We start from the raw sequence: 25835 nt of genomic DNA on the forward strand, positions 1-25835 counted from the left end.
GTCTTTTGTAGTTAATACATTTATCTTTGTTTTCTCTAAAACCAGTGTGGGCAAGAGTCATACCTGGGGGTAGAAAGCTGTGTATATTCCTCTCCACTTTGAGGGAGGGGCGCATTTCATGAGCTTACGGTGTACCGTTCCCTGTGCAGCACAAGCTGGTATAATTTGGGGTTTACCCTTCAAAGGGGGGGTGCACGGGAGTAACCGGGCAGTTCTTAGCTGAGCCTTTCCATGCAGAGCTGATCTCAGCGTGTGTGTGTAGCTGCAGCTGGGTGTGTCCCTAACGGTGTGTGTGCTGCAGGGGGCTTGAGAGCCTCTCAGAGCAGCACCGTGTAAAGGGTGGAAAAGAGCCCCCCAAAATGGTTCAATGGTGGGAAAAAATGCCTTCTAATTAAGCTTCCAGAGCTGAATGGGTTGCATTTAACACGAAGATGACCGAAGGGTGATTTGATTACCGGTAGGCGGGGGAGGATTATACTTTTATCGTTATACTTTGATAAACGTCAGTTTCACCAGACACACAAACTGACACAATAATCAAAATTAACAGATAGGCAAAGTAAGAAAAACGCTACTTGGGTCTTTTGAATTAGGCTTGTTACAAATGGATACTGCAGTGACTCTCAGCCTTTTCAGACGACTGTCCCCCTTTCAGGACTCTGATTTGTCTTGTGTACCCCAAGTTTCACCTCACTTACAAACGACTTGCTTACAAAATCAGACATAAAAATACAGGGTGCGGTGACACTTCTTTCACTGAACAATGGCTGACTTTCTCATTTTTACCACACAATTCTAAAATAAATCGATTGGCATATGAATATTGTACTTACATTTCAGTGTATGGTATCTAGAGCAGTATAAACAAGTCATCGTATGACAGTTTCTTTTGTACGGACTTCACTAGTGTTTTTATGTACCCTGTTCTAAAACTAGACAAATATGTACAAGAGTTAATGTATTGCCTGGAAGACCTCTGCGTACCCAAAGGGGTATGTGTACCCCTGTTTGAGAACCACTGGCCTAGTAAGTGACTAGTAGAAACAGGTACGATTTGATGATTTAAGGATATTTACTTTGTATATTTTGACAGGTGATGTTGACAATCTGTGTTTGAACGGTTTATAGAGCTTTCACTTTTTGAATTTCAACATTTGCCATCATTAAATAGTTGTCTGATGCCCCCAGTTTCCTGCAGCTTTCAACATTTAAACGGATAAAAATCTAAAAAAACAAGTCTACAAATAAATATTGGTATGATGCCAAACTAAAAAAAACTAAAAATTGAATTCTGCCAAGCCTAATTGTGGTGGATCAGTATCTTCATGGGGAGAAAATACTGGTTACTAAAGGGCTCTTCAATCTAGCAGAGAAAAGGCGGAACAAGAACAGTGGTTTGATGTTAAAGCCAGACAAATTCAGATTAGAAAGACGGCAAGTGGTGGATTCCCCATCTCTTGGAGTCTTCAGCTCAGAACGAGATGCCTCTCTGGAAGAAATGCTTTGGACAAACCTAAATTAAGTAGATTACGGCATCAAACCACCCGCACCCCACTTAGCACCACTCCGGGACCAATCATGACTGGGTGACACCCCCTTAGTCCAAACCTTCATGCATGTGCCATTGTTGGGTTTCGCACGGTAGCTCTGCCTCTCCCCTTGACCAATCAACATGGCTGTATGGAGATCTGGCCCAGAGCACTTCCTCACTGAGTCTGGGAGGACGATGGATCCGGTTAGCATCCCTGAAAGTCGTGTGGTGGGAGATGGTCAGAGTGCCCAGCGTAGCCCTGCAGGGGATGCTGGGTTATGTGGGTGAGGCTCCAGCACCAGGAATCTGGCTCGGATAGCACAGCGGGTTGGCGATCTGGGTTAAAATAAAGCCCAGATCTACAGTGCCCGAATGTTATTACAGTGGCTGCATGAGAGTGCGGGTTTTAGTCCTTTTGCTAGTTGGCAGCTGTCTACATCCTACCCCAAATCCACATCACTGCAGCTGGGCATCCTCATTGTCAGAAGGGCAGGGATGTTTTGGGGAGGGGGAGGCAGAGAGGGTTTTGCTTACGCTGCCCTTATCGTCTCTGGTTGTGCCAGGAGGATTCAGGTCCCAAGGGGTCATACCCACCTCTTTCCCCTGCACCACAGTCACTGTCATCAATGAATAAGAATCAAAAGACCCTGGATGCCTGAAAAAGTAAAGTTTCGCTTTATTGAGTGCAACCTGTTCTTTGGTGCCGGGAGCCGACCGCGCTGCTCCCACTGGCTGCAGCATTAGAATATAATACAGCGTACGCTATACAGCCATCCCCTCACGCCCCTGCTGCATGGCTGGGGACCTCTCCGAACCCGGCTGGTGGTTTGCTGAGCGCTCCCAAGGAAGGGGTCTCTAGGTCTGTCCTCAAGGGGGGCCATTGAGCCAATCCACTAACCTCTGCAGCGCACCCGAAAAGCCCTTTGCATAGCAAAGCTAACCCTGGCTGGCCTACGCCCCCGCCCTCAGCCAGGCCAGAGCTGGGCTCTGCTCACCAGCAGCTCTGCCTCCAAGGCTGCTCTCCCTTCCTGGATGTGACGAGGGCTGCCCGTGAAAGGGGCGACTCCCTGCCATGTGCTGTGCTGACCTCATCACCCGCCGGGAACATCGGGATTTAAGGCACTGAGTGAACAAGGCTGGCCCAAGCCGCTAGTGTCGTGGAAGGAGCACAAAGGGTTAACGCTGGCTGCACCCCCAGTTACCCTCCCTACACCCTGCCCTTTAGGCCGTTCACCTGGGGATTCTGATCCAGCCGCCCAGCTCTGAGCCTGCTCTTCCCATGAGGAGCTGGGAACTGGCTCTGGGTTCAGCTGCTGCCCCCCCCCCCTTCACCAGCACTGCCCCGGGGGAGCCAGAGTGCTCCAACGCAGCGTTTCCGCCCCATCCTGCCCCCACCTGTTCCAGCCTCTAGAATGAGGGGGGGGTGACTTACAATGCTGCCTGCGGCCCCAGTTCTGTTTCCTTCTGCAATAAGTGAATCTCTTACTAGACAGCACGAGCAATATACAGTAACTCCTCACTTAACGCTGTAGTTACGTTCCTGAAAAATGCGACTGTAAGCGAAATGATGTTAAGCGAATCCAATTTCCCCATAAGAATTAATGTAAATGAGGGGGTTAGGTTCCAGGGAAATTTTTTTTCACTAGACAAAAGACATTATCTATCTATACACACACACACACACACACACACACACACACACCATAAGTTTTAAACAAACATGTTAATACTGGTACACAGTGATGATGATTGTGAAGCTTGGTTGACGTGGAGGAGTCAGAGGGTGGGATATTTCTCTTACTGCTAAATGATGAACTAGCAATTGGCTGAGCCCTCAAGGGTTAACTCTCTCACTCTGCAAGGCAGCAGGAATGGGGGGTGGGAAAACTCAGTGGTTTGAGTGTTAGCCTGCTAAACCCCGGGTTGTGAGTTCAATCCTTGAGGGGGCCACTTAGGGATCTGGGCCAAAATCAGTACTTGGTCCTGCTAGTGAAGGCAGGGGGCTGGACTCGATGACCTTTCAGGGTCCCTTCCAGTTCGAGGAGATGGGATATCTCCATTTCATTTTTTTTTTTATTTAAATGGAGGGAGACATGCGCATTTCCCTTAAGTACACTGCCTTGTTAATTAGATCAGCTTGCTGAGACAGCAGCAGCTGCAAGCACCCTCCGTCCTGAGCCCTGCTCTAGGGAAGATGGGGTAAGCGGGGTGCAGGAGCGGGGGGAGGGGGACACCCTGACATTAGCCCCCCTCTTCCTCCCCTCCCCTCCCCGGCACAGCAAGCAGGAGTCTCGGGGGGCAGCTCCAAGGCAGAGGGCAGGAACAGCACATGGCAGTGGGGGGGAGGGACACAGCTGAACTGCTGCACAGGGAACTTAGGGGAGCGGGGAGCTGATGGGGGGCTGCCGGCCCTCCCTGGTTCCAAGCCCCCACCAGCCAGCTCCAATGGGCTGCTCTTCCTGCAAGCACTGGACAAAGCAGGTGTTACACAACTTTAAACGAGCATGTTCCCTAATTGATCGGCAATGTAACAACGAAACGACGTTAACCGGGATGACTTTAAATGAGGAGTTACTGTACACAGCACGTTTCTTTGCAATTCCCCGTGTGCTGTTCGCCTCCCCCCCGTCAATGTTATTTCAAGGCCCTTTGGCTTTCCGGACTGGTCAAATACACAACAAAGCAATGCCGTAAAAAGCCCTTTGCTTAACCAAGGATAAAATACATTGAATTAGAAAGGACAGAAACCTGTCAAGAGCCAGCCTGGGTCTCTCCTGTGTACACGCCACAGGCTGTAGCTAAGAAGATTAAAAAAACATTTAACATAAGCTAGTTTAAGGCACGTAACAAACGAGAGACCGAAGCAGTATTGTTAACCTGGCAGAGTTTTGTTGTACTGTAAAAAACCCACTCTCAGACACAGGGTAAAAACTGTGCTGGGCAAACAGTGATGTCTAAGACACGTATAAAAAATTTCCCCTCCCGCCTTTTAAAAATCAGATCCATGCAATAATCGCAGCCCCCCCTGCTCCTCCCCACTGGAGGACGCTCTGCAGGCCAGAAGGAACTTGCACACTGGGGTCTGGATCAGAGCAAGGCCCGAGCCCGTCTTTCTACTCTCCTTTGAGTGGGTTTGGATTTGATGAAGACGCTGCCCCTCTGCCTACCTTTCCCCTCCCCTGGGGCATCTCACCTGGGTCCGAACAGCAGCTGGGGCTGACAGGTCTCAAGCTTGACCTCAGGCAGCTCCAGGTAACTCAAACCATCCAGCAAGTTATTTCGGAGTAACGCTGCTCGCCAGGCCCGGGGCGGGATAGGTCAGGCTTAGGTTAAGGTGAGAGACAGAAGCCTCCACCTGCCTGCTCTCTACCACAAGAGAAGTGAATTCACTTCTCCTTAGGGTGGAGGATCTGTCTCACGGCTCAACATGTGAAGCGCGATGTCCAGAAATGCCCGCTCTCAGCTATTTCTGGGGAATATGAGGTGCCCCCTGGTCTTAGCAGCTAGCGCTGGCAGAGGGGCCGTGTTTGTGGGTCTGGGGGCAGGTGCCTCGCCCGGCACCGAGTACCGAGGGCTGCTACGGGGATGAACTCGGTGCATTGACACATCCCTGGGGGCCCAGCGGGGAGCGAAGAAAGACGGAGGCCGCGTGCAAGCCCAGAGGGCAGCGGAGCCGTTAACGGGGCAGGCAGAAATCTGCCAGCGCTGGCTTCATCGCTGGGCAAAGCCTCGTTATTGGGCTTCTCCAGGGCACAGTCTCGCCCGCGACCCCTCTAGGTGCAGACTGTGGGAATCCCACGCTGGGCTCTCCGGGGAAGGAGGGAAACCAGAGGTCATCGGCCGGGAGACGCACACCGGGGCAAGGAGGGAGAAAGGAACAGAAGCAGGAAGGAAGCAAGGTGTTCCCAGAGCGCTCCTCGGCCCCGGGCCATGCCAGCCAGGAGCCCGGCTGGAGGCTCTATTTCCAGCCCAGGAACCGCAGCAGGAACAAGAAGATGTAGACGATGTCCACGTAGATCTCCAGGGCGCCGAAGACGTATTCCTCGGGGCTGAGGGCGTACTGCTTGTTCCCTACCAGCAGCTGGGTGTCGTAGGCTAGGAACTGGGGAGACCAGAGACAGGGCGATGGGTCAGCCACGCCGCTAGTGATCCTCAGCCCATGTGCCCGAGCCAGGAGCTGCCTCCCCCCTGCCCCCACCCGCCCCAGGAATGGGTCCGATGCAGCAGCCCACATAGGAGGTTCCCAGCTCAGTCGGGACAGGGCGAGCGACGTTACTCACCAGGGTGAAGGCGATCGCAACCACGGCCGCAAACACCATGTGGACCAACTGAATCTGCAGAAAGAGGGGAGGACTGAATCACGTTGCTCCGAGCAGGTGTTCGGAGCCCAGAGGCGGCTGCAGGGTGCAGACGAGCAAGGCGACCCACCAGTACGGGGCTGGAGAAAAACTATTCAGAACCCAGAGCATATGCCCCAGAGATTCCTTTGCCCGCCCCCAAAATGCAGCCACCTCCGGGGAGGAGCATGACAGCTGTTGGCTAATGTCCTACCTATTGCAAAACATACCAGGGTTTTTTTTTTTTTTTAGAGACTACAGGATGTCAGGACTCTTGGGTTTGCATATCGTCTGAAAGAGCAACTCCAGCCACACAGCGCCCCCTTGCACAACTCGGGGGCTGTAGGGTCAACACCAACGCAGAGGGGAGAGCACCCTCTACTGAGTCACCCACACTTCCATCAGATGCAGCCGGGGGTTTCTGAGAAGTCTCCCATCCAAGCATCAACCAGGCGTAATCCTACTCAGCACATGAAAGATGGCAAGTTGCTAGGCACGTCTCACTTGTTTGAGCTCAAGGAGGTATAGCTGCAGGATCTGATTTTAGCCACCCACCCTTCCCAAATACCATGTCTGCACCACTGCTGCCTTTTAAGGTGGACCGAGTCTCCCAGGCAATACTTCCGCTGTCAACAAAACACCCGCCGAAATCCCTGGCTGAGCACGAGCTGTTGTTGAGTGCAGTTGGCTCAGGGACAGAGATTTGCTTTCCTGTAAGATGCTGAAGTGGGATCCACTTGAGAGACAAAGTTTTGGTAACTTCATTCACCCCCTGCCCAGAACCTGATGTGATCAGGGATGAAATCTCCCTGCTGATGACATTCCGATTTGCCATCATTAGGTTCCAGAATTAACATCTCCCCTGTGTAAATGAGACAGGTCACCCGTCTGTCAGGGCTATTGCTTCAGGCTCTCTGCATACTCAGGCAGGTCACATATGCCATGCTGGAAACATTGTGCTTAAGTTCTGCAGATATGGATGGGGCCTGCAGAAGGCAGCATTGGTATCATGTCCTAGTCTGTCCCTGAATAGGTCTCTCCAGGTCCCCATGTTACAAGGAGCAGCCATTACTCACATATTTGTAGTAGAGGACGATGGCAGTGACTATCGATGTCAGAAGGACAACGATCCCCAGCACACAGAACAGCCCGGTACACGATGTGAAATCCACCTGCCGACGGGAGGGAGATAAGTTACTGTGAGACCCACAGAGAACAGTGGAACACAGCCATCCGACTGCACCAGGATGGACTGACTTAAATCAAAGCCATGTCCATCACCGATTTTAACCATGATTTATATCAGCAAGTGGGAAACCTTGATTTAAATCATCGATTGTAATTGTGATTCGCATTTGTACGTTGTCGTTACTGTCCTAAAGACAATTGCTCATTGGTTGGCAACCATTAAAACAGGTAGACTTGCAACTAAATAGAACCTTTACACTAAATTTGGTGCTTCTCTTTGCTAACCGGAGGAGACACATCTATTTAAGCAGTTAGGTAGCTTAACTTTTATCAGATGATGATTAAATTGTGATTTGCGTCAAGCTCTGTTTGGATGGAAATTCAAACAATACAAATATAGAAAAACAGCGATTTTTTGGTCATTAAATAAAACTACCTTAAAAGTGCTGGATACATAAAAAAAAAGTTGATCAAAACATGTTTTGCATTCAAAACTAACTGATTTATTAAACAAAGGAAGTACGGCCTGTAGTTAGTGAACTGAACTGATTGTTTCTAGTCACGGTGTCCTTCAAGATTTTAGAACTAGTAGATCTCATCCTCTCGTACCTGGTTTTTATTCAGAGATTAGAAGAGGAAAATGAACTTTCCTGCTTTTTCACTGACCCCAATTGGTTTCTTAACTTTGAATGAACCGAACTAGTTGAATAAACTGAAATGGAGAAAATGATCTGTCCACCCCTGCAGAGGAGGCTACTGGTGTCAAAAGCTGGGTTAGCCCTTCAACAAACTCTAGTCCCAGGTGCTTAGCCAGTGACGTCCACCAGCTCAGTGGTGTGACGTTCTTTAAAACTTGGCAGGAAACGGGCTGCTTAATATTACTTTTTTGCATTTAATTTAAATGGTTTTAATAGATTAGAATAAGTTTAGGTCTTAAATTGCCAATTTAAAATTTAATTTTAAATACAGGTTTATATTAAAAAAACCCAAACCTGTATTTAAATTAAATTTTAAAAAATGGTGGGTTTTTTTAATTAAAAAACCGCCCACACCATAGATTTTTTATCTTCCCTGCACTGGGCTTCTCCTGCAGGAGGCGCCATCTGCTCCCCATGTCAGCGCGGATCGGCTGCATCGGCTCCTCTCCGAGGGTGGGTGGCACGGGACGGATGTTGTGCGGCAGCCTGGGTAGCGAGGATCAGCAGCACGCAGGGCAATGCGTTGCCCAGCTGGGATGCAGCCAGTGGGAGCCGCGCTGGGAATGGCCACCCGGCCGGAGGGGACACCCCAAAGCGCTGGGCCCGGAGGGTCACTGACCCAGATCTCTCTGGGCTGCCACACGAGATCCAGGTTCAATTCCTGCTCTGTCAGTCCCAGAGCTGGGCACAGGCAGCGTGGACCCCTGAGGGGAAGGGTCTCTCCGCTCCAGCACCCCACTCTGGATGAGGCAGCATCTGCCTTGTACCCTGTCCCAGCCTATGCCGCGGGGGCTCTCAGGAGGGGAAATCCCCTGACTCCCCCCATCCCTGCTGCCCCGGACGGGCAGGGAGCCCATCGAGCCTTACCTTGGTCTGGAAGCAGAAGATGGTGACAATTATGGCCACTTTGGCAGTGATCACCATGGCGATCAGGACAGCCGTGGTGTCATACATGCTGCACACAAAGGGTTAAAGGGGTGGGGGGTAGGTTTAAAAGCCATTCAATTATTTCCCACTTCACCCTCCACATGCAAATGGGAGCTAAGAACCGGGGCTCGCTCCCCGGCAGTGCGATCCCGTGGGCTCGGGGGCAGCGCTCGGCGGGCGCTCCGACACGGCACCCATGGGCCCTATAGAAAAGCCATCACAGGCAGCCTGCGGTTCTGCGACTCGCCCCCAGGAGGTGCCTGGTTGAGTCCAGGCTCCAGGGCGACTCCGTCAACCTGAGCTAAGCCAGGGGATTCCCTAAATTAGAACCAGGGTGGGGCTGGTTTTCCTCTCTGTCCGAGCCCACCTCCCCCGCAGGGCTAGCGACCCCGACACGGCAGGGCCTGCAACCGACACCGGATGTCTCTATTCTCCCTGTCTACGCTGAAAAAGACATTGTCTCTCTAATTACCAGATAGAGTCAGCAGAAGGGGGAGAGGCCCAGGAGACATGTTCCGTTTGCCCCAGTTTCAGCGGCCCTAGGCGTTGGCAATGACACGGCCAAGCAGATTGGTGGTGATGGCTCAGCCCGGCCATGCCCCGCTACGGGGACAGACCCTCCCGCTATTCTAGGGACCCAAGATCTGAAATGACCAGAGCGAGTTGCTGATTGTCAAAGGGGAATTAAAAAGCTTTCCCCTGCCCCTCCTTTAAAACGATTCCAAATCCAAACGTGGCTCTATGTGCAAAGACATGATAGATCGCTTCACACCAAATCTTTCCCCGTGATCTGCCAAGCCCTGTGCGAGAGGATCTGCTGCCGAGAGTCAGCGATGGAGCTACTACAGGACGGGACATTTAGTGGTGGGGAAGACAGGAAGCACAGCTGCTTCCATTAGTCTGAGACACATCAGCCTGGAAGGGACCTTGAGAGGTCATCTAGTCCATCCCTGGGCTGAGACAGGACCAAGTAAACCCAGACCATCCCTGACAGGTGTTTGTCTTGACCTGTTCCGAAAACCTCCAATGACAGGGATCTCACCCCTCCTTAGGCCACCTCTCCCAGGGCTTAACTAGCCTTCCTTAGAGGTGTTTAAGGTCAGGCTTGACAAAGCCCTGGCTGGGATGATTAAATTGGGGATTGGTCCTGCTTTGAGCAGGGGGTTGGACTAGATACCTCCTGAGGTCCCTTCCAACCCTGATAGTCTATGAATCTATGATTCAAGTTGGAAAGCTTTTCCTAATATCTCATCTAAATCTCCCTTGCTGCAGATTAAGTAGATTCCTTCTTGTCCTACTCTCAGTGGAGGTGAAGAATTGATCACTGTTCTCTTTAGAACAGCCCTTAACATAGGTGCAGACTTATTATGCCCTGCCGCAGCCTTCTCTTCTCCAGACTGAACGTGCCCAATTCCTTCAACTTCTCCTCAGAGGTCAGGCTTTCTAAACCTCTTATTTCTGTTGCTCTCCTCTGGACTGTCTCCTGTTTGTTCACACCTTTCTTAAAGTGTGGTGCCCAGAACTGGAGGCAGTACTCCAGCTGAGGCCTACCAAGTGCCGAGCAGAGTGGTCCACTGACCTCCCATGTCTTACATACGACACTCCCGTTAATACACCCAGAACGAGTTTTGCCTTTTCCACGTCATAATGACTCTTTGAATTTATGGTCCACCAGAACCCCCAGATCCTTTTCAGCTGCACGACCGTCTAGCCCGTTATACCCGTTTGTATTTGCACATTTGATTATCCCACACAATATGTCCTCCGAGTTTGACAGCAAACCCTTGATTATAGAATCATAATGTTAGAAGAGAAGCAAGGGTCATGTTCTAGTCTAACCCCCTGCGAAAATGCAGGATTTGTTGTTTCTAACTCATCCCAAGACAGATGACTCCACCCTCCTTTTGAAAACCTCCAGTGAAAACCCTCCCTCGGCGTCTGTTCCTTGTCCGACTGTTCTTACACTGCTCTTTGAGGACAGTCTTTCAATCAATTGTGAACCCACCTTATAGTAATTTCACCTAGACCAGATTTCCCTTGTCTGCTTATGAGACTGTACCTGGGACAGCATCAACAGTTTTACTAGAGTCCAGACATATCGCACGTCTGCTGCTTCCCCCATCCACTAACCTAGTTACCCTATCAAAGAACGAAATTAGGTTTGTTCTGTAATGATTTGTTCTTGACTAATCCATGCTCCTTATTACCCTATTAACCTCTAGGTGCTCACAGACAGATTATTCAATACCTCAAAGAAACTGAAACAAATTATTAGTCTGACTAGTTGATAACTCCCTGGGTCCTTCCCCTTTGTGAAGATGGGCACAATGTTTGCCTTCCTCCGGTCCTCTGGGACCTCACCCATCTTCCTGGAGTTCTCGAATATAGTCATTAACAATGGTTCAGAGACTGCTTCAGCTCGCTCCTTCGGTACTCTAGGGCGAAAGCCATCAGGCCCTGCCAACTGAGCACACCAAGTATTGTTTTGACCGTTCCTTCTCTATCCTGCCGCCGTGTTAATATTAATTGTACTAAGCATCTGTTCACAGTTAATTGTTTTAGTGAAGACTGAAGCAAAAAGACATTAAACCCCTCAGCCTTCTCTGGGTCATCTGTTCAGAGCTCTCCTTCCCCGCTAAGTAATGGACCTACACGTTCCTTCGTTTTCCTCTTCCTAGGTGTAACTCATTTTGTGCCGCAGCCTTTCTGATTTTTGTCCCTACCTCCCTGTGCTGTTTTTTTGTACGTCTCCTTGGCAATTTGGCTTTGTTTCTACTTCTGGTGTGATTCCTTTTTGATTTTCAGGTCACTAAAGGGCTCCTGATGGAGCCAGACTGGTCTTTTACACATCTTCCTACCTTTCCTTCGCAGTGGGAGAGTTTGCTGTTTTAGAAACTGCCCCTCCCCCCCCCAATTCCCTTTTCCCTGAAATTTCCTTCCCATGGGACGCCACCTACCAGTTCTCCGAGTCTGCTGACGGCTGCTTTTTTGAAGTCCATTGTCCTTATTCTGCTTCTCTGGCTCCTCCCTTCCCTTAGGCTATGTCCACACTACCCGCCGGATCGGCGGGTAGCGATCTATCTATCGGGGATTGATTTATCGCGTGTAGTGTAGATGTGATAAATCAATTCCTGATCGCTCTCCCGTCGACTCCTGTACTCCAGTTCGGCGAGAGGCGGAAGCGAAGTCGACGGGGGAGCAGCGGCCGTTGATCCCACGCCGTGAGGACGCGAGGTGAGTCGAACTAAGATACGTCGACTTCAGCTACGCTATTCTCGTAGCTGAAGTTGCGTATCTTAGGTTGACCCCCCACCTCCCCCAGTGTAGACCAGGCCTCAGTTTGCCTCCCGCCTTCCGATTCTCAATCTATTCCTCCCTGTTAGGGAGGCCCACATCAAAAATAAATAGCCGCCCCCAGCGATCTCCTCCGCCATCTGCAAGAAAAAGTTGCTCCCAGCCTATTCTAAGAACCGGCTGGACAGTCAAGGTCCTGCCGTATTGTTGTTCCAACAGATGTCTGGATAGGTAAAGTCCCCTCTTATCACCACGGCCTGGGCTTGGGATATGTCTGTTGTGAAAACGTATCATCCACCTCCTACTTCTGATTTGGGGGCCTGCAGTAGACCCCTCCTCTGACGTCACCCTTGTTTTTTCCCCTGGCATCTTCCCCCAGAGACTTTCAAGGGGAATGCCTCTCACCTCCTCTTTCTGGCCCTCAGAACTACTGTATACATTCTTAATATACAACGCAGCACCTCCTCCCTTTTTTCCCTGCTGGCCTTCCTGAACAAGAGACCCCCTCTGCCAATATTCCCACCGTTGGATTTATCCCACCAAGACTCTGGGATGCCAATTCAGTCATGATTCTGTTTGTGTGCCCGGACTTTCAGGTCTGCCTCTTGATTTGCCATCCCCTTTGCATTAGTGTACAGACAGCTGAGATGTGGGGCAGATTATCCCACTGTTTTCCCTCTTGCTCCTCCAATGGCCTCTTGCAACTTCCAATAGCCACCTCCCAGCTTCCAGCCTTTTATCCAGGTCACCCGGTAGTGAGGCAAGTCAGGGGTTTGTGAGGGGAGACACTGAGCTGGGGTCTTGGCAGGTAACAGAGGAAAAACCTGATTTGATCTAGATCTTTGTGATCAATTTCAAGTCTGCAGATGGGGCCGTTCTGGGATTGGAATCCAAGGGCCTTTCTGAGACTGATTTACTACCAAAAACTTCTCTGTTCATTTTTAAGCGGGGGGTTGTCGCTATTCACAGTGATGTTAGGAGCCTGCTGGGCGTGTGCTTCACACCTCCCCCCCCGCGGGCGACAGGCGAAGGAGGGGAGGGGCTCAGAGGGGGTTTCCCCAGCCAGTACCTGGCGATGGTTCCCGTCATGAAGGCCATGGCCAGCGTCTGCCGCAAACGAAAGGAAAGGGGGCGATTAGCTGTGGGGCCAGCCCCAGCGAGGGATCAAAGCTTTGTGTCGGCTTCGCGGGTCCTGAGATGTGGGGATTCACATAGCCTGAGGGGTGTGTTTTAGGCACAGGTGTGACCCTGAGGTAGGGGGCGGGCCATGAAACACACATACCCCTCCCCCATTTCTACCCCCCTCCCATGTGACCCCCAGCCCCAATCCTAACCAGTGTTCAGCCATCAAAGCCGTCCCTCAGTTCCATCCCACTCCTCCCCACAGGCCCCACTCCCACCTTTGGGGCGCCCCCCGGTACAACCCGGCCCCACAGGCCCCACTCCCACCTTTGGGGCGCCCCCCCGGTACAACCCGGCCCTACAGCCCCACTTACAAAGATACTCAGCAGGATGACGTTACACGGGAAGTGTCTCCTGGGGGAAGTCAGGGAACACACAGGTCAGGGGGCAGGTAGTCAGAGCCCGGGGCGCTGCGCCGCAGGCTGGGGGGGAACCGGGGGGGTCGGGGGTGAGCTCAGCGTGATGTCGCCTGGGGCGAGGGCACCACTTTGGCCCGATGAGACTGCAGGGCACAGGGGGGTCCCCGTAAAAACCAACCCCCGGTCAGGGTAGGCCATGGCCCCAGATGGACAGGAATCGACCCTGGGGGCAGCCTTGTCTCATCGCCCCTTGGGGATGGAGCCAGAGCCCATTCTGGCCACGGCCCCCGGCCTCAGTCACTCCCCCGCAACCCGCTTCCCAGTGCCCGGGGGACTCTGAGCCGGGGCGGGGTGCGGGAGGGAGGGGCCGCCCTCTCTGATCCCCAGTGAAGGAGACACTCACCTGGGGCCCTGGCAGCACGCCAGCAACAGGTAGGTGACCAGAAACACACCACTGGGGAGAGAGAGAGAGAGAGAGGTTGGGACCCCTCCCAGCCCTGCTGCCCACCCAGAGCCGGGGCCGGTCGGAGCCTTGTGCCGGCAGCAGAAGGGCCGAGGTTTCACACCCACAGAGCCAGAGTCCAATGCCCGGTGTCTCCAGCCACTAGCTCTGCCCTGCTGGCCTTTGCCTCCACCTGGGGATCTCAAAGCACCCAAACAACATTCCTCACGTTTCCCATCGTGCCTCAGGAGTAGGGACGCGTTATCCCCCTGGCACAGAGGGGAAACTGAGGCACAGAGCAGCAGCTGAGCTCACACGGTGCGTCAGTGGCAGAACTGGTATTAGCAGACAACTCCTCACCCGCAGCCTCATGCTTCAGCCACTAGATCTCGCTCCCTCTGCATGTCTTAACCCAAGATCAGACGCCTAGAAGGGACCTCCGGGGCCATTCAGTCCCGTGTCTGCTCTCGCAGGCAGCCCTGTCAAATCTTCCCCGCCCTGATGCCTTCCCCCCCCACAATGAATTTATAGACAGCAATCAGCTCCCCTCTCCGCCCTCGTTTGCTGGGCTAAACGAGCCAAGCTCTTTAACGCTCATCCCCGACCCTCCATTCCCCTGATCATCCTAGCAGCTCTTCTCTGCACCTGCTCCAGTTTGAATTCATCTTCCTGAACATGGGCGTCCACAGCAGTACGCAGTACCCAGATGAGGCCTTAACAGTGCCTTCCATCAGAACGTTAATACTTCTCTCTCCCCTGGGAACGCCTCGCCTGATACATCCTGGGAATCACACTTGCTTGTTGTCATGGCTGTGTCCCATCGGTAGCCCACAGTCATTCCACAGTCAATGAATACCCCAGGTCTTCCTCCTCCTCCGCCATTCCCAACTGATGAGCCCCCAGTTTATAGCAGAAATTCTTATTATTCTCTAAACGCCTGACCCATTTCTAGGTCTCCAATCTGATGGCCAGCCAATTCTTCCTGGATGATATTCCGATCCTCCTCTGCACTGACGATGCCTCCCAACATATATCACCAGCAAATTTCATTAGCACGCTCCTACTTTTTCTGCCAAAGCCGCCAATGGAAATATTAAGTTAGACTGATTCCGAGACCGATCACTGAGGAATACCACTAGTCACCTCCCTCCAGCCTTTCAGCATAACCCAGTATCAGCTGCTCTGTAGCCAGTTCCTTAGCTGCCTTCCAATTCCTGTACGAGTCCTCAGAGTGTCATCTTCACAGATGATTTCCCACATGGTCCTATATCGAATGCTTCACTGAAATCCAGATAGACAGATCTGCCACATTTCCCTGTCTAGAGAATCAGTTAAGAAAGAGGCCAGGTTTGCCTGGCACGATCTACCTGTGGTGAGCCCACTGCACTTTATCCCATTTACCTCTGATAAGTCTTTCCTTCAAAATTTGTTCTCAAGCCTTGTCCACAATTGGGCTCAGACTCATGGGTCCATGGTTGTCTGAATCACTTTTTCCCTCTCTTATTCTCCAGTCATATGGGACACCCCCAATTTGACATATTAATTAAAACTCCTTGCAAGTGGACCTGCAATTGCATAACCTTCCTTGATACAGTGACATTCTCAGCAGTAACACTGCATTAGCAGAGTTTTTTGCATTTGATTTCCTGTTTTTTTTCTGTAGAGAAAGTGATTAACTACCCTTCTCCCTCCCCATGCCACCAGGGGCTGAAGGGAGCACCAACACAGTACCCTCTGTCTCTGGCATGGGGCACCAGTGCCTTGTGGCACTCAGCAGGGAGCCCACTGACCGAGCGGCGGTGACTCTGCCAGGTCTCACACAGCAGCACAGGGGCCGAGCCAAAGGGTAGGTGGGCCCGGGATGAGCAAGGTGGGGAGCTGGCACTGGCAGCTCTGCCCACGGGCAGAGTGATACTTACTAAGAGGAGTAGTACACAGCAACGTTCCCCTGCACAAAGATGCGGACGGGGGAGCTGCGAAGAGGGAGAAGAGCGTGAGATTGGTTCCTGGCTACACCCGTCACCACGTGGCCCCTTCTCTGCTCCCTGCAATCTCCACCCCCGATGTTCACAGCGTGGGCCCTAGCGAGCAGCAGACTGACCTAAGGGAAGGCTGGGAAGTGAGACGCTCCCTGCTCGTCATCACCCCCAAGCCGCTGCCTGCCCCCCACACAGCGCAGACCAGCTGTGAGGGCCCCAGCCCGGGAGCAAGGACCCTGCCCCACTCTGTGCCCGGCTCCCCAGACAGACCCACCAGGATCCATCCCAAATCCTGCCAGGGCAGGGCAGGGCAGGGTCACCCCCCACAGCCCGTCCCACAGGGCTTCCCCCAGTCCAGCTTTAAACAGCCCCGGGGTGGGGGTCCCCGTCCCTTGTGAGATGGTGCCCGTCTCCTCCATCCCCTGGCGAGGCTCTGGCCCCTCCCCTCAGTGGGGGGGATGTGGCATTGGGAGCAGACGGCTTCGTTCCTCCGGAGAGTCCCTGGGACGTCCCAGCTCCTGGGGCCCCGTGGAGCAGGGACCAGCCCCTGGGACAGCAGCTGCTGGGGGCTGGCGGTGAGGGCAGGGCTCAGGACAAGGTGAGACTCACACGAAGGTGAACACGGCGATGATGCCCACGGTCACCAGCAGCTGGACTGAGATGATGGTGTAGACCTGAAGGAGACAAGCACAGAGGGGTCACCTGTGGGCACTGGCTCTGCTCCCTGCGGGGCACAGACGGGCACAGAGGGGTCACCCGGGGGCACCAGCCCAGCTCCCTGCACAGTCACACCAAGGCGGCCCCGAGGCGTCGCTGTCCCCAGCTGCCCAGCACCCCAGGTGGATGGAGCCGCTGGCTCTCACTCTCGCTCCTGATGGAGTCAGCGCCAGCCCCTGCCATGCCCCCAATGGCAGCTGGTCGGGGGGCCAGGGACTGGGTGGGCCGTGGAGATCGAGCCCCTCGTAGTCCCCAGGATGGGCAGCTCCTACCAAGGCTCCCATCCAAGGGCTCCGGGTGTCCTGTTAGCCCGGCCAGCGTGGTGAGGGGCTCTGTAGCCCAGGCCACTCCAGTCCCAGCCCCCTCCCCAGGTCAGGGCCGTGCCCCCAGCCCCCGCCAGCACTGGGGGCCCTGCAGCCACGGGAGCCTGACACTGCCCCTAGCCGCTGGCCTCGCCACTCAGACACGCCAGCCACAGGCCCTCGGCCCCGCACTGGTACCCAGGCGCCAGGCTCGCCCCACCAGCCGCAGCCTGTTCCTGGGGGCCAGAGTCTGGAGGGGGACACCCCCTCCCCACCCATCCCCCCGGCTCCCCCACCCTGCACCCCTGGGGCAGGGCAGCCCGGCTCCCTCCAGAGTTACCTTGCGGATGAAGGCGTGTCGCACTCGCTTGTCGTCCCAGTCAATAGTCCTGACGACGTCGTCCCCGAAGCTGGTGACGATGTAGCTGTTCCCGGTGGGGAGAGCGGTGTCCCCTGGAAGAACGGAAGGGGAGCCCTGAACACTGGCACAGCTGGGGGGCATCGGCTCTTCTGGGTCCCTGCTGCCTTGGCACATGTCCGGGGGCTGCCCCGCCCGAGCGTCAGGTCCCTCCCTGACCACCTCTCCCCACAAGCGGGCTGCCCCATGGGACGTCCCAGCCCAACAGCCCTTCGGCACCAGCTGGGTCTCACTGACAGCATGGCCGAGAGGGCCGGGACCAGACAGGAGACACCAGCCTGGTACCCATCAGGGTGAGGCCAGGGGTGCATCTGGCACAAGGCGCAGGGAAGTAACCGTCCCCCCTGTCTAGCGACACCGTCTCCTTTCCCCGTCCCCTCTGGGCTTGGCCTGTCAGTCGAGTGTTTCAGGGTGTCCTCCCCTGCCCCATCAGACCCCAACGCCGTCTGGGTGGGACCATTTCTGTGCTGCCAAGGAAGGGGTCAGGCTGTGGCTGCCCCATCACAACAGGGCACAGCGGGGACCCTTGGGTGGGGAAGGGGAACGGAACAGATTGTTCTCTGCACAATGGCCATTGTCCCCTGGATTATCCCCCAGCAGCTTGGGGGTGTTTCCCCAATTCCCTCTCCCAAACCCTGCAGTTTCAGAGGCTGACCCACAGTCTTGCCAGCTCCCAAATCCACGGGTCGAGGTGATCTGATCCCACTGCAGCTGGCTGTCGGGCCTGGCTTGTGCCAAGCTCAGCCCAGCTTTTACTCCTGGAGGAATTCTGCGCCACTGCTCACGCGCAGCATTCATGTCCCCGACAGATTTTTTTTTCCTCCCCAGAAAATACATTCTGCCAGAGAGGCGCTGCAGTTATGCCTTTTGCCCACTAGGGGCTGCTGTGGCAGCAGAACAGAGGGCAGCCGGCTCACCGGCTGTAGCGGTCAACAGCCGATAGGGAGGCGAGGCTGCGTTCCTTACAGCGCCCTGCCCGTAGGGCCAAGTGAATAGGCACAGGAAGTGGGTGGGACACAGACAGAGCAGGGCACACAGGGCCGCTGGGGATCACACAGACTGGGGTTCAGAAGGGCTAGTCGAGGGGGACAGACTCAGGCAGGGGCTGAATGGAAGCGGGGGAGCAGGAACACATGGGGACGGAGGTGGGGGGTGCAGGGACACATGGGGACAGGGTAGATGCACCTGACTGAATGGGAGAGGTTAGGGGTCAGGCAGAGTCTGCACGGGGGAGGTTCCCCAACTCCCTAACAATCCCCCTGCCCCACAAAAAAACCCTGCCTATATTTCTTCCCCCCACACCCAACAACTCTCCAAGTTCACTCCCAGGCTCCTTCCCTCTCCCTCAGCCCCTCCATTACCCCTGACTCCCCCAAGCCTTTGCACTGCTTCTGAGGGGGGCAGGAAATATGGTTCCATATTATAGTTTAAATGAATTATTACTCAGAATTCTGTATTAATAAGCCTAGGAAGGAATTTATTTGTCAAAAAACATTTCTTGAATCTTTTTTGTCGTCTGTATTGTTACACTTACTTCTTGACAGGTATTTTGAAATAAATTACCAAAATAATTGAAATTGGCATGATTGTACTGTGTTATTTTGACAAATAAAATATACAGAATTTTAAAATACTGTGCACAGAATTTTTAATTTCTTGGCTCAGAATTCCCCCAGGAGTAAGCTTTGACGCGACGGGACTGGAGACTGGAATATTTTGCCTTTTACCGGGACGTCTCCTCTCTATCAGATCTGAGGGGAGTGACACGTTGGAGCCCATCCGTCCCAGGGGGTCAAGGAAATCTCTTCCCACTCATGCCAGGTCCTGCAGAGCCCGAGTCACCGTATCCATTGCCCTGCCCTTCCAGAGACCCCTTCCCCTCACCCCACCGTCTCCTCTGCCCTGCACTCCTCACTCCTCTGGTCCCACATGGGCACTGCCACCCTGACGGCCCGTCTGGCCCCGTCCCCTGAGAGCAGAATCCAGCCCATCATTACTCTCTTTGATCTGGTCCCTGGGGTGACCTGCCTCTGCGCAGAACGGGACTAAGAACGACTGGAACCAGGGTGGACCCATGTCTCTTTCAGCACGTTGACGGCCCAGTGGGTTTGCTCTGATCTCAGAAGCTGTAAGAGGGTCTCTGTGGCCCTCTAAGCTTTGTGGTTTCTGTGCAGCGTCCCAGTAAGATGCATCCTATTGTGAATGTTCAACTTACCTGAGCGCATGGGAAGCCCTGGCCTGGGGCGCTCTGAGCCCATCGGCTGGGGATAGCCCACTGAGGGTGCATATCCTCCGGGCACCAGGTAGCCCCCAGCGCAGGCTGCAGGCTGCACAGAGGCCCCAGGATCACCCCCCGGCTGTGGGTACCCCCGAGGCTGCAGGTACCCCACAGCGGAGGGTCCCAGCTGCGAGTAGTCCTCAGGCTGCACCGGGATGAGGTGGTTCTTGTCACTGTAGGGAGGGGGATCGCACGGGTATGACATGGTGCTGCCGTAAGGTTCAGGCGGTCTTTCTCTGCACCTGGAGGCGGGAGAGAAAAAACCCCAGTTACGGTCTCCGTTCACTGCCTGGATCCGACACCTGGAGTCCAGCTCAGAGCAGATCCCCCCAATGGGAACCCTCCTTCCAAGATGCCCAGGGCAATATTTCTGCCTGGTCAATAAGAGAGACCCACCACAAGGCAGATCCTGGTAACCAAAGAGTCAATTCAATGCGTGCATCTTAAATGCCAACGATCAGCTAATTCATCTTTGCCCCGGGGCCCCAGATAGCGAATCGCTCTCCCCAAGTCCTTCCGGGGTTCAGATCAAGTGATCTCTGCATGCAGCGGTGGGGCAACAATTCTGTAACGTCACAGCCAGCGAGCACAGGTTGGGAGAGACAGGGCCATGGAGCCAGCTAACAGGAACCCTGGTACGAATGGCCCCGAATCCCTAACAGTGGCTTCATGTCACGAGAGGCCAGGAGCCCTTTAAACCCTCCTCACTGCAGCTGGACACAGACAGGAGACTGACAACAGAGGCAGCATTTTCGACAGGGGCCCCAATCCCGCTGCCATTAAATCCAGGGGAGTCGGGCCAGAGATCAAACAGGAGCCGGACCGGCTATGCCCTTAGCTGGAATCCCAGCTGGTACATTTCAGGGTGGGACAATGGGGGTGTCACTCTACTGCATTAAAGGGGAGTTTCACCCGCCCAGAGATCACGCCACGGTTCTTCGTATATTTCATCACACTTTGCTCCAAAGGGGATCACACCATGACAAGAGTCAGGTCAGGCCAGAAAGAGGCGACAGCCCCTGATCAGTCACCGCGTAGCCAGACGGTTGGCCAGTGACAGAGGCCACAGCCTTTCGGGGAACAGATTCTGGTCACGTTTGATAGGAAGGTTCTACGTCTACAGGGCTGATCAATGACCAGTCACTTGTTGGAGACTCCAGCGGGTCCATAGGTCGCTTATCCCCCAGCTGCAGCACCTTCTATTGCAGTGCTTTGAGCATCTGCAGCCGCTGCCACTCACCACGGTAGCATCTGTTCAGTATTCACGAACCCCGTCTAAGTGGGACTGAATGGAAACCAGGACCCAGATTCCAGCCGTGACAGCCCAGGCTTCAGACACCCCCAATCACCCCGTGCACGGACGCTCCAAGGACTGTCGGACAAGCCGGTGTTGGATCGTCCAGGGAGTTTGCAGCGTGATGCCTGGACGCTGGCAGACACGGCCCCGTGTGCGATGCGTGTCGGGGGGTTGGGATAATCCAGCCGGGGCTCTGCAGGTGTGAAATGCCGAGCGGGGATCTCGGATCTGTTTCCCCAAAGACACAAGCGCACTGATCCTGCAGCCGTTACTGGGGCGGCCCAAGGGCAGGATGTGGCACAGGACAGGGCCTGTGGTGAGAACTTGAGGGCAAAGCCTGGCATGACTCGCGGGGGCAGCTAGTGCAGCCCGGCTCTCCCCTGCGGGCAGCAGGATCCCCAAGACAGGGTGAAACCTCTACCTGGGCTTGCCTCATCGCTACCGGAAGTGGCCTCCATCCTTGCCTAGGAGGTGCCCTGGGCTATTTATTTATTTTTTGGTGCCCATCTGCCTTTCCTGACGAGGGCTCGCTGGGTCAGTGCACCGGGGGGGCGCCAGGGGGCAGTCCCTAGAGAAATCCATCATACTCCGCCAGGCCATATAGCAGCGCACGGCCCAGCACAGAGGGGACAATCAGAGACATCAAAGCAAAAGGGACGGGACACTAGTAGAGAAAGAAGGGGGAGGGGCGGGGAGGGGGGACTTGATTGGGAGCAGCATGCGGGGACCTGGGAAGGAAAGGAAAGGGTTAATCATTCCCCCCACACACCCTGTGTAAAGTCTCTTACTTGTTCTCCCCCGGGCGCGGCAGGGGCCTGACTCCAAGGGGGCGGGCGGACTCCCCGGTGTGGAACGCGCCGGGACTCCCGGCGGGCTCGGAGTCGAGGCTGCTCCGGTCTCACTCCGGATTCTGCTCGCTGCCTGACCCGCGCAGCACTTGGCAATCTCCCTTCCCGCAGCAGGGAGCCCCGGGCGCTGCGCACGCTCCCTCGCTCCCCGGACTCCTAAACCGAATCACTTTCGTTTTCAGGTGGTCCCCGCCCCCTGGCCGTGGATTTGCTGCTCCGGTTTGTCATTGGCCCGGGGCGCTGCTCGTCCGGATCAAACCGCGCCGCAGCGGCCCTGTTAGCCCCCAGCGGCGGTTGCGAGTTTGTGCCCCTTCAGCCCTGACCTGGCGAGCACGGTGGGATGGGGGCAGGGCACAGAGCCTGTGGCCACCACCGCTGCGGTTGGGTTGCCACAGCTAGTGTGACCAGGCTCATATAAAAAAAAGCCCCAAATATCGGGACTGTCCCTATAAAATCGGGACATCTGGTCACCCTAGCGGGGGGTTGCACCCTGCTCCTGGCTAGGAAACGCGGTATCCCCATCACGCACTTCAGGGTGAACACACCGTGCTACAGAATACAACCAAGCTACGCCTCGGAGCCCATTAAGGTGACCAGACAGCAAATGTGAAAAATCAGGACAGGGGGTGGGGGGTAATAGGAGCCCATATAAGAAAAAGACCCACAAATTGGGACTGTCCCTATAAAATCGGGACATCTGGTCACCCTAGAGCCCATGCTTCTGCTAACTGATTACAAACACCGTTGCTGTAAGACAGGCAATCTAACAAGAAACGGAATGAACACACACACGTACAGCGCCCTGCTCAAACCGGAGGACATGAGGCTAACCGGTACCGGGCAGCCTGCTCCGGGCACCCATCTATGGATCACACAAAGAGGCACGTCAGAGAAGACACCAGCAGGGTCGAGGGTTACACGGAGGATGGGCTTCATCTCCGGACCAGAGCGCCCGGGTGCTGATGGCTCTTCTGTAGCAGAAGGGCATGTGCTCCCCACCCCTGGCTCCAGGCCTTGGTCCACAACTCCCTTCTCCTCTCTATCCATTGCTGTTGCCTCTGGATTCCTTGGCCAAGTGATGTCATCTCTGTTCCAAAAGGTTCCCCATCTGTACAAGGGGGATAATCACGTTTCCTTCCTTGAGCTCTGCAGAGCTCGGTATTATCACCACCTGCCCATCGGGGCACCTGAACTGCACTCCCACGTGATAAGTCATCTTCGGTTCCCAGCAGCTACGATGGGGCGGACTGAGGTCTTTTCATCGCTTCCTGTCTTGTACCAGCTTCATGGCCTCATTCAGCTTTAAACCTTTTTGTTCTGTGTCATTCTCCACCCTGTCTATCCAACGCATCCTTGGCCTTCCTCCAGTTCCTTGCACTCTGGTATGGATCGCCAGGTAAGGTGTCCTTTCTGGGTCTATCCTGAGCACATGTCCAAACCACCGCAGGTGTTTTTCTTGAATCTTCTGCAACAGGGTCATTTCTCGCCCCAGCTGCTACGCCAACACTCCAACCCATACAGCAGTAGCGGCCTGACTGTTGTCTCATGGAGGCTGATTTCCACTGTTATCTACCTATCTTTAGCCTTCCAGATCTTGCAGTTTTCCAAATACAGTAGCGGCTACGCCGATTCTTTTTGTCACGACATGATATGTCAAGACACATGATCATTGTAACTGCCTAAATGACCACTAATTCCTACCGCAACGTTTCTCTTTCTGTCAAAAGGGTAGGAAATTCACTCACAAAAAACTTTGTTAGCACAGACGTCAGGTTGCCCAGTGGTAAGTCCTGCCTTTCCAGGACACCAAGTTCAATAAAACAAACTTCTGAAACTGGGAAATGCACAGTTAAGGTATTCCAAAACAGCAACTTCAAGATGTAATTCCCCAGGGCAAAGTAAATTTCCATTTTAACTCTACCTGGGTTTAATACTGGTTTGAAAAACCCTGTCTTTAAACAGTCCGTATTTGTATCTGTGTAAACGTAGTCAAGGAAGCAGTTAAGGAATTGCTCACTAAAATGTGGCTTACTCATTTAGCCCAAGACTGCAATAATAGCGGCAGGAAAAGAGAAGAAACAGGTACCAGCATGTCTTTATCACGTGGTGGAAGGTAAGTTTGTGAAATCTTGCTTTTAAACGTTGCATCTGTGTGTCTAAACTAGTTTAAGAAACAGGTTGATTGCCTCGCTTGTACGTTGTATTTTAGGGGTAGGCGTTGTGTCCTTTTTCTCGCAGGGAGACATCCCAGGTACTAACGCGCTCTTTAACCTAGCAGAGAAAGGCAGGACAAGAACCAACGGGTGGAAGCTGAAACCAGACAAACAAATTCCCATGAAAAACATGGCACAAATTGTTACAATGGGGTTGGTTAACCCCTGGAACAAACTTCCCAGGGGAGTGGTGGATTCTCTCGATGTCTCGAAAGCCAGCCGGGCTGCCTTTCTGGAAGATGGTTTAGCCAAACATGAGTTACTGGGCTCTGCACAGGGGTAACGGGGTGAAATGTAACAGCCTGTGATAAACAGGAGTCAGACCAGATGATCTGATGGTCCCTTCTGACCTTGGAATCTATGGAAACCACTGGCATCTGACACTTGATTGGAAGAGAATCTCCTACCCGATAGCAGTAGTAGGTCTTTTATCCTATGAGCCGAACCACTAGAGGGCGAACTTTTCTCTTTTCTTTCTTTCTTTCTTTCTTTCTTTCTTTCTTTCTTTCTCTCTCTCACACACACACACACACACACACACCCGGCGTAACTTTGCTGGCACTCTTCAGCCAACCCTGCCTAAAAGAGGGGCAAGGCATCTCCAGTCAGATCGGGCTGTAAATCTGTCCCTGCAGTAAGTGCTGCCGCACAACCCCCAGAGAAATTGCCTCCTCTAAAGCTTCAGCGCAGCGGGTCCCCTGAGTCCCACCTTGTTTCTAGGCCAGCCTGGGCCCCTAGAGGAAGGGAGCCCAAAGTGATTCTTTGCCTTCTTATGCCCCGTGCTCCAGACACCTGAGCAACATCAATAGATCCATCCTCTGCCCCTGCACACGCTGCCCTGAGCTGGGGGGCACAGCAGGAGGAAAAAACAATCGCCACCACCCTCAGTGTTAGAGCAGGCCTCTGTCTGGGCAGCAAGGAAGGGCCAGATCCTGTGGGTGGAGAAACCCACATAGGGTTTCAAATCCCCATCAGGGTCCCCTGGCAGAGTGTCACTGATTGTTCCCGAGGAACAAGGGGGAGGAAGTAGGGTTTCCCCTGTCATGGAGGAACCCCCCAAACACACTGATCTTGAGGGCCACTGGCCTCCCTGTCACCATGGGGCACAGGTGGGGCCCTACCATGAAGTGGGAACGAGCCCTGCTAACCCAATGCCGTGCCCCCTGGGGAGTTCTCAGCAGCAGGGATCGAACCTGCCACCCCTGGATGGCATGGCATGAGCCCAGCTGCTGGAGCGCAGCGACCCACCTCCACTGGCTCATCAGCTGCTGCATGTGGGCCAGTCCTGGGGGCAAAGTGCAGGTGGGTTACGGTAACAGAGGCTGCAGGAGCTAAGGCCAGGAATCCTCATGAGGGTGCAGGTGGGGGTGGGGAACGGCATCGTGAAGAGCATCTTCCCCCTGCCCCAGCCGGCCCCCTCTCGAGCTGCAGACCCGGACTGCGTTGGAGCCCCCCCACGCCCGGCTCTGCCCGTCACCCCCTGGAGGGGCCTGTTATACCACAGGGACCCCAACCCCATCCTGGTGTGTGACCGGCCCAGGGCGATCCAGGGCACTACCCTCTCCAGGGGCAACAGGCGGGTTGGATTGCGGGGGGCTGGGGAAGTGTGGGGCTCATGCAGCCAGAGCTCAGTCCGCTATTCACTAAACAGCGCCACCTCCCAAGGAAACCTTCTGCGAGGTTCTTCTCCGGAGCCCTGCTCGGTCCCTGACCCAGCCTCGGGGCCCCCCAGCTGCGCTGTTTTGCCGCCGGGGCCCTGGGGCGAAGGACGCAGGTGCAGTATCAGCTTGGCCGCCTCCTGGCTGTGCTGCGCCCGCCCTTCGCC

The 25835-nt window shown here is 54.3% G+C and overlaps 1 protein-coding gene across 2 annotated transcripts; it reads right to left on the reverse strand.

Annotated features, from left to right (window-relative positions):
* Positions 1-2183: 2183 nt before the first annotated feature.
* Positions 2184-22101, reverse strand: LOC101945031 (protein lifeguard 3-like). 2 transcript variants are annotated; one of them, XM_065561375.1, is made up of 12 exons: positions 21738-22101; positions 19590-19894; positions 17297-17409; positions 16547-16611; positions 15878-15931; positions 13920-13970; positions 13472-13511; positions 13045-13082; positions 8622-8709; positions 6945-7040; positions 5812-5865; positions 2184-5633 (listed from the first exon to the last, which is right to left on the reverse strand). In XM_065561375.1, exons 2-12 carry the CDS (start codon positions 19855-19857, stop codon positions 5490-5492), a joined length of 1011 nt encoding a protein of 336 aa, XP_065417447.1. In that variant the 5' UTR covers positions 19858-19894; positions 21738-22101; the 3' UTR covers positions 2184-5489. The 2 variants fall into 2 exon arrangements, with proteins under 2 accessions (XP_065417447.1, XP_065417446.1); XM_065561374.1 differs by lacking the exon at positions 21738-22101 and adding an exon at positions 20893-20918.
* Positions 22102-25835: the final 3734 nt, after the last annotated feature.

Source organism: Chrysemys picta, chromosome 11 (assembly GCF_011386835.1).
Source record: "Chrysemys picta bellii isolate R12L10 chromosome 11, ASM1138683v2, whole genome shotgun sequence".
Classification (NCBI taxonomy): Eukaryota; Metazoa; Chordata; order Testudines; family Emydidae; genus Chrysemys; species Chrysemys picta.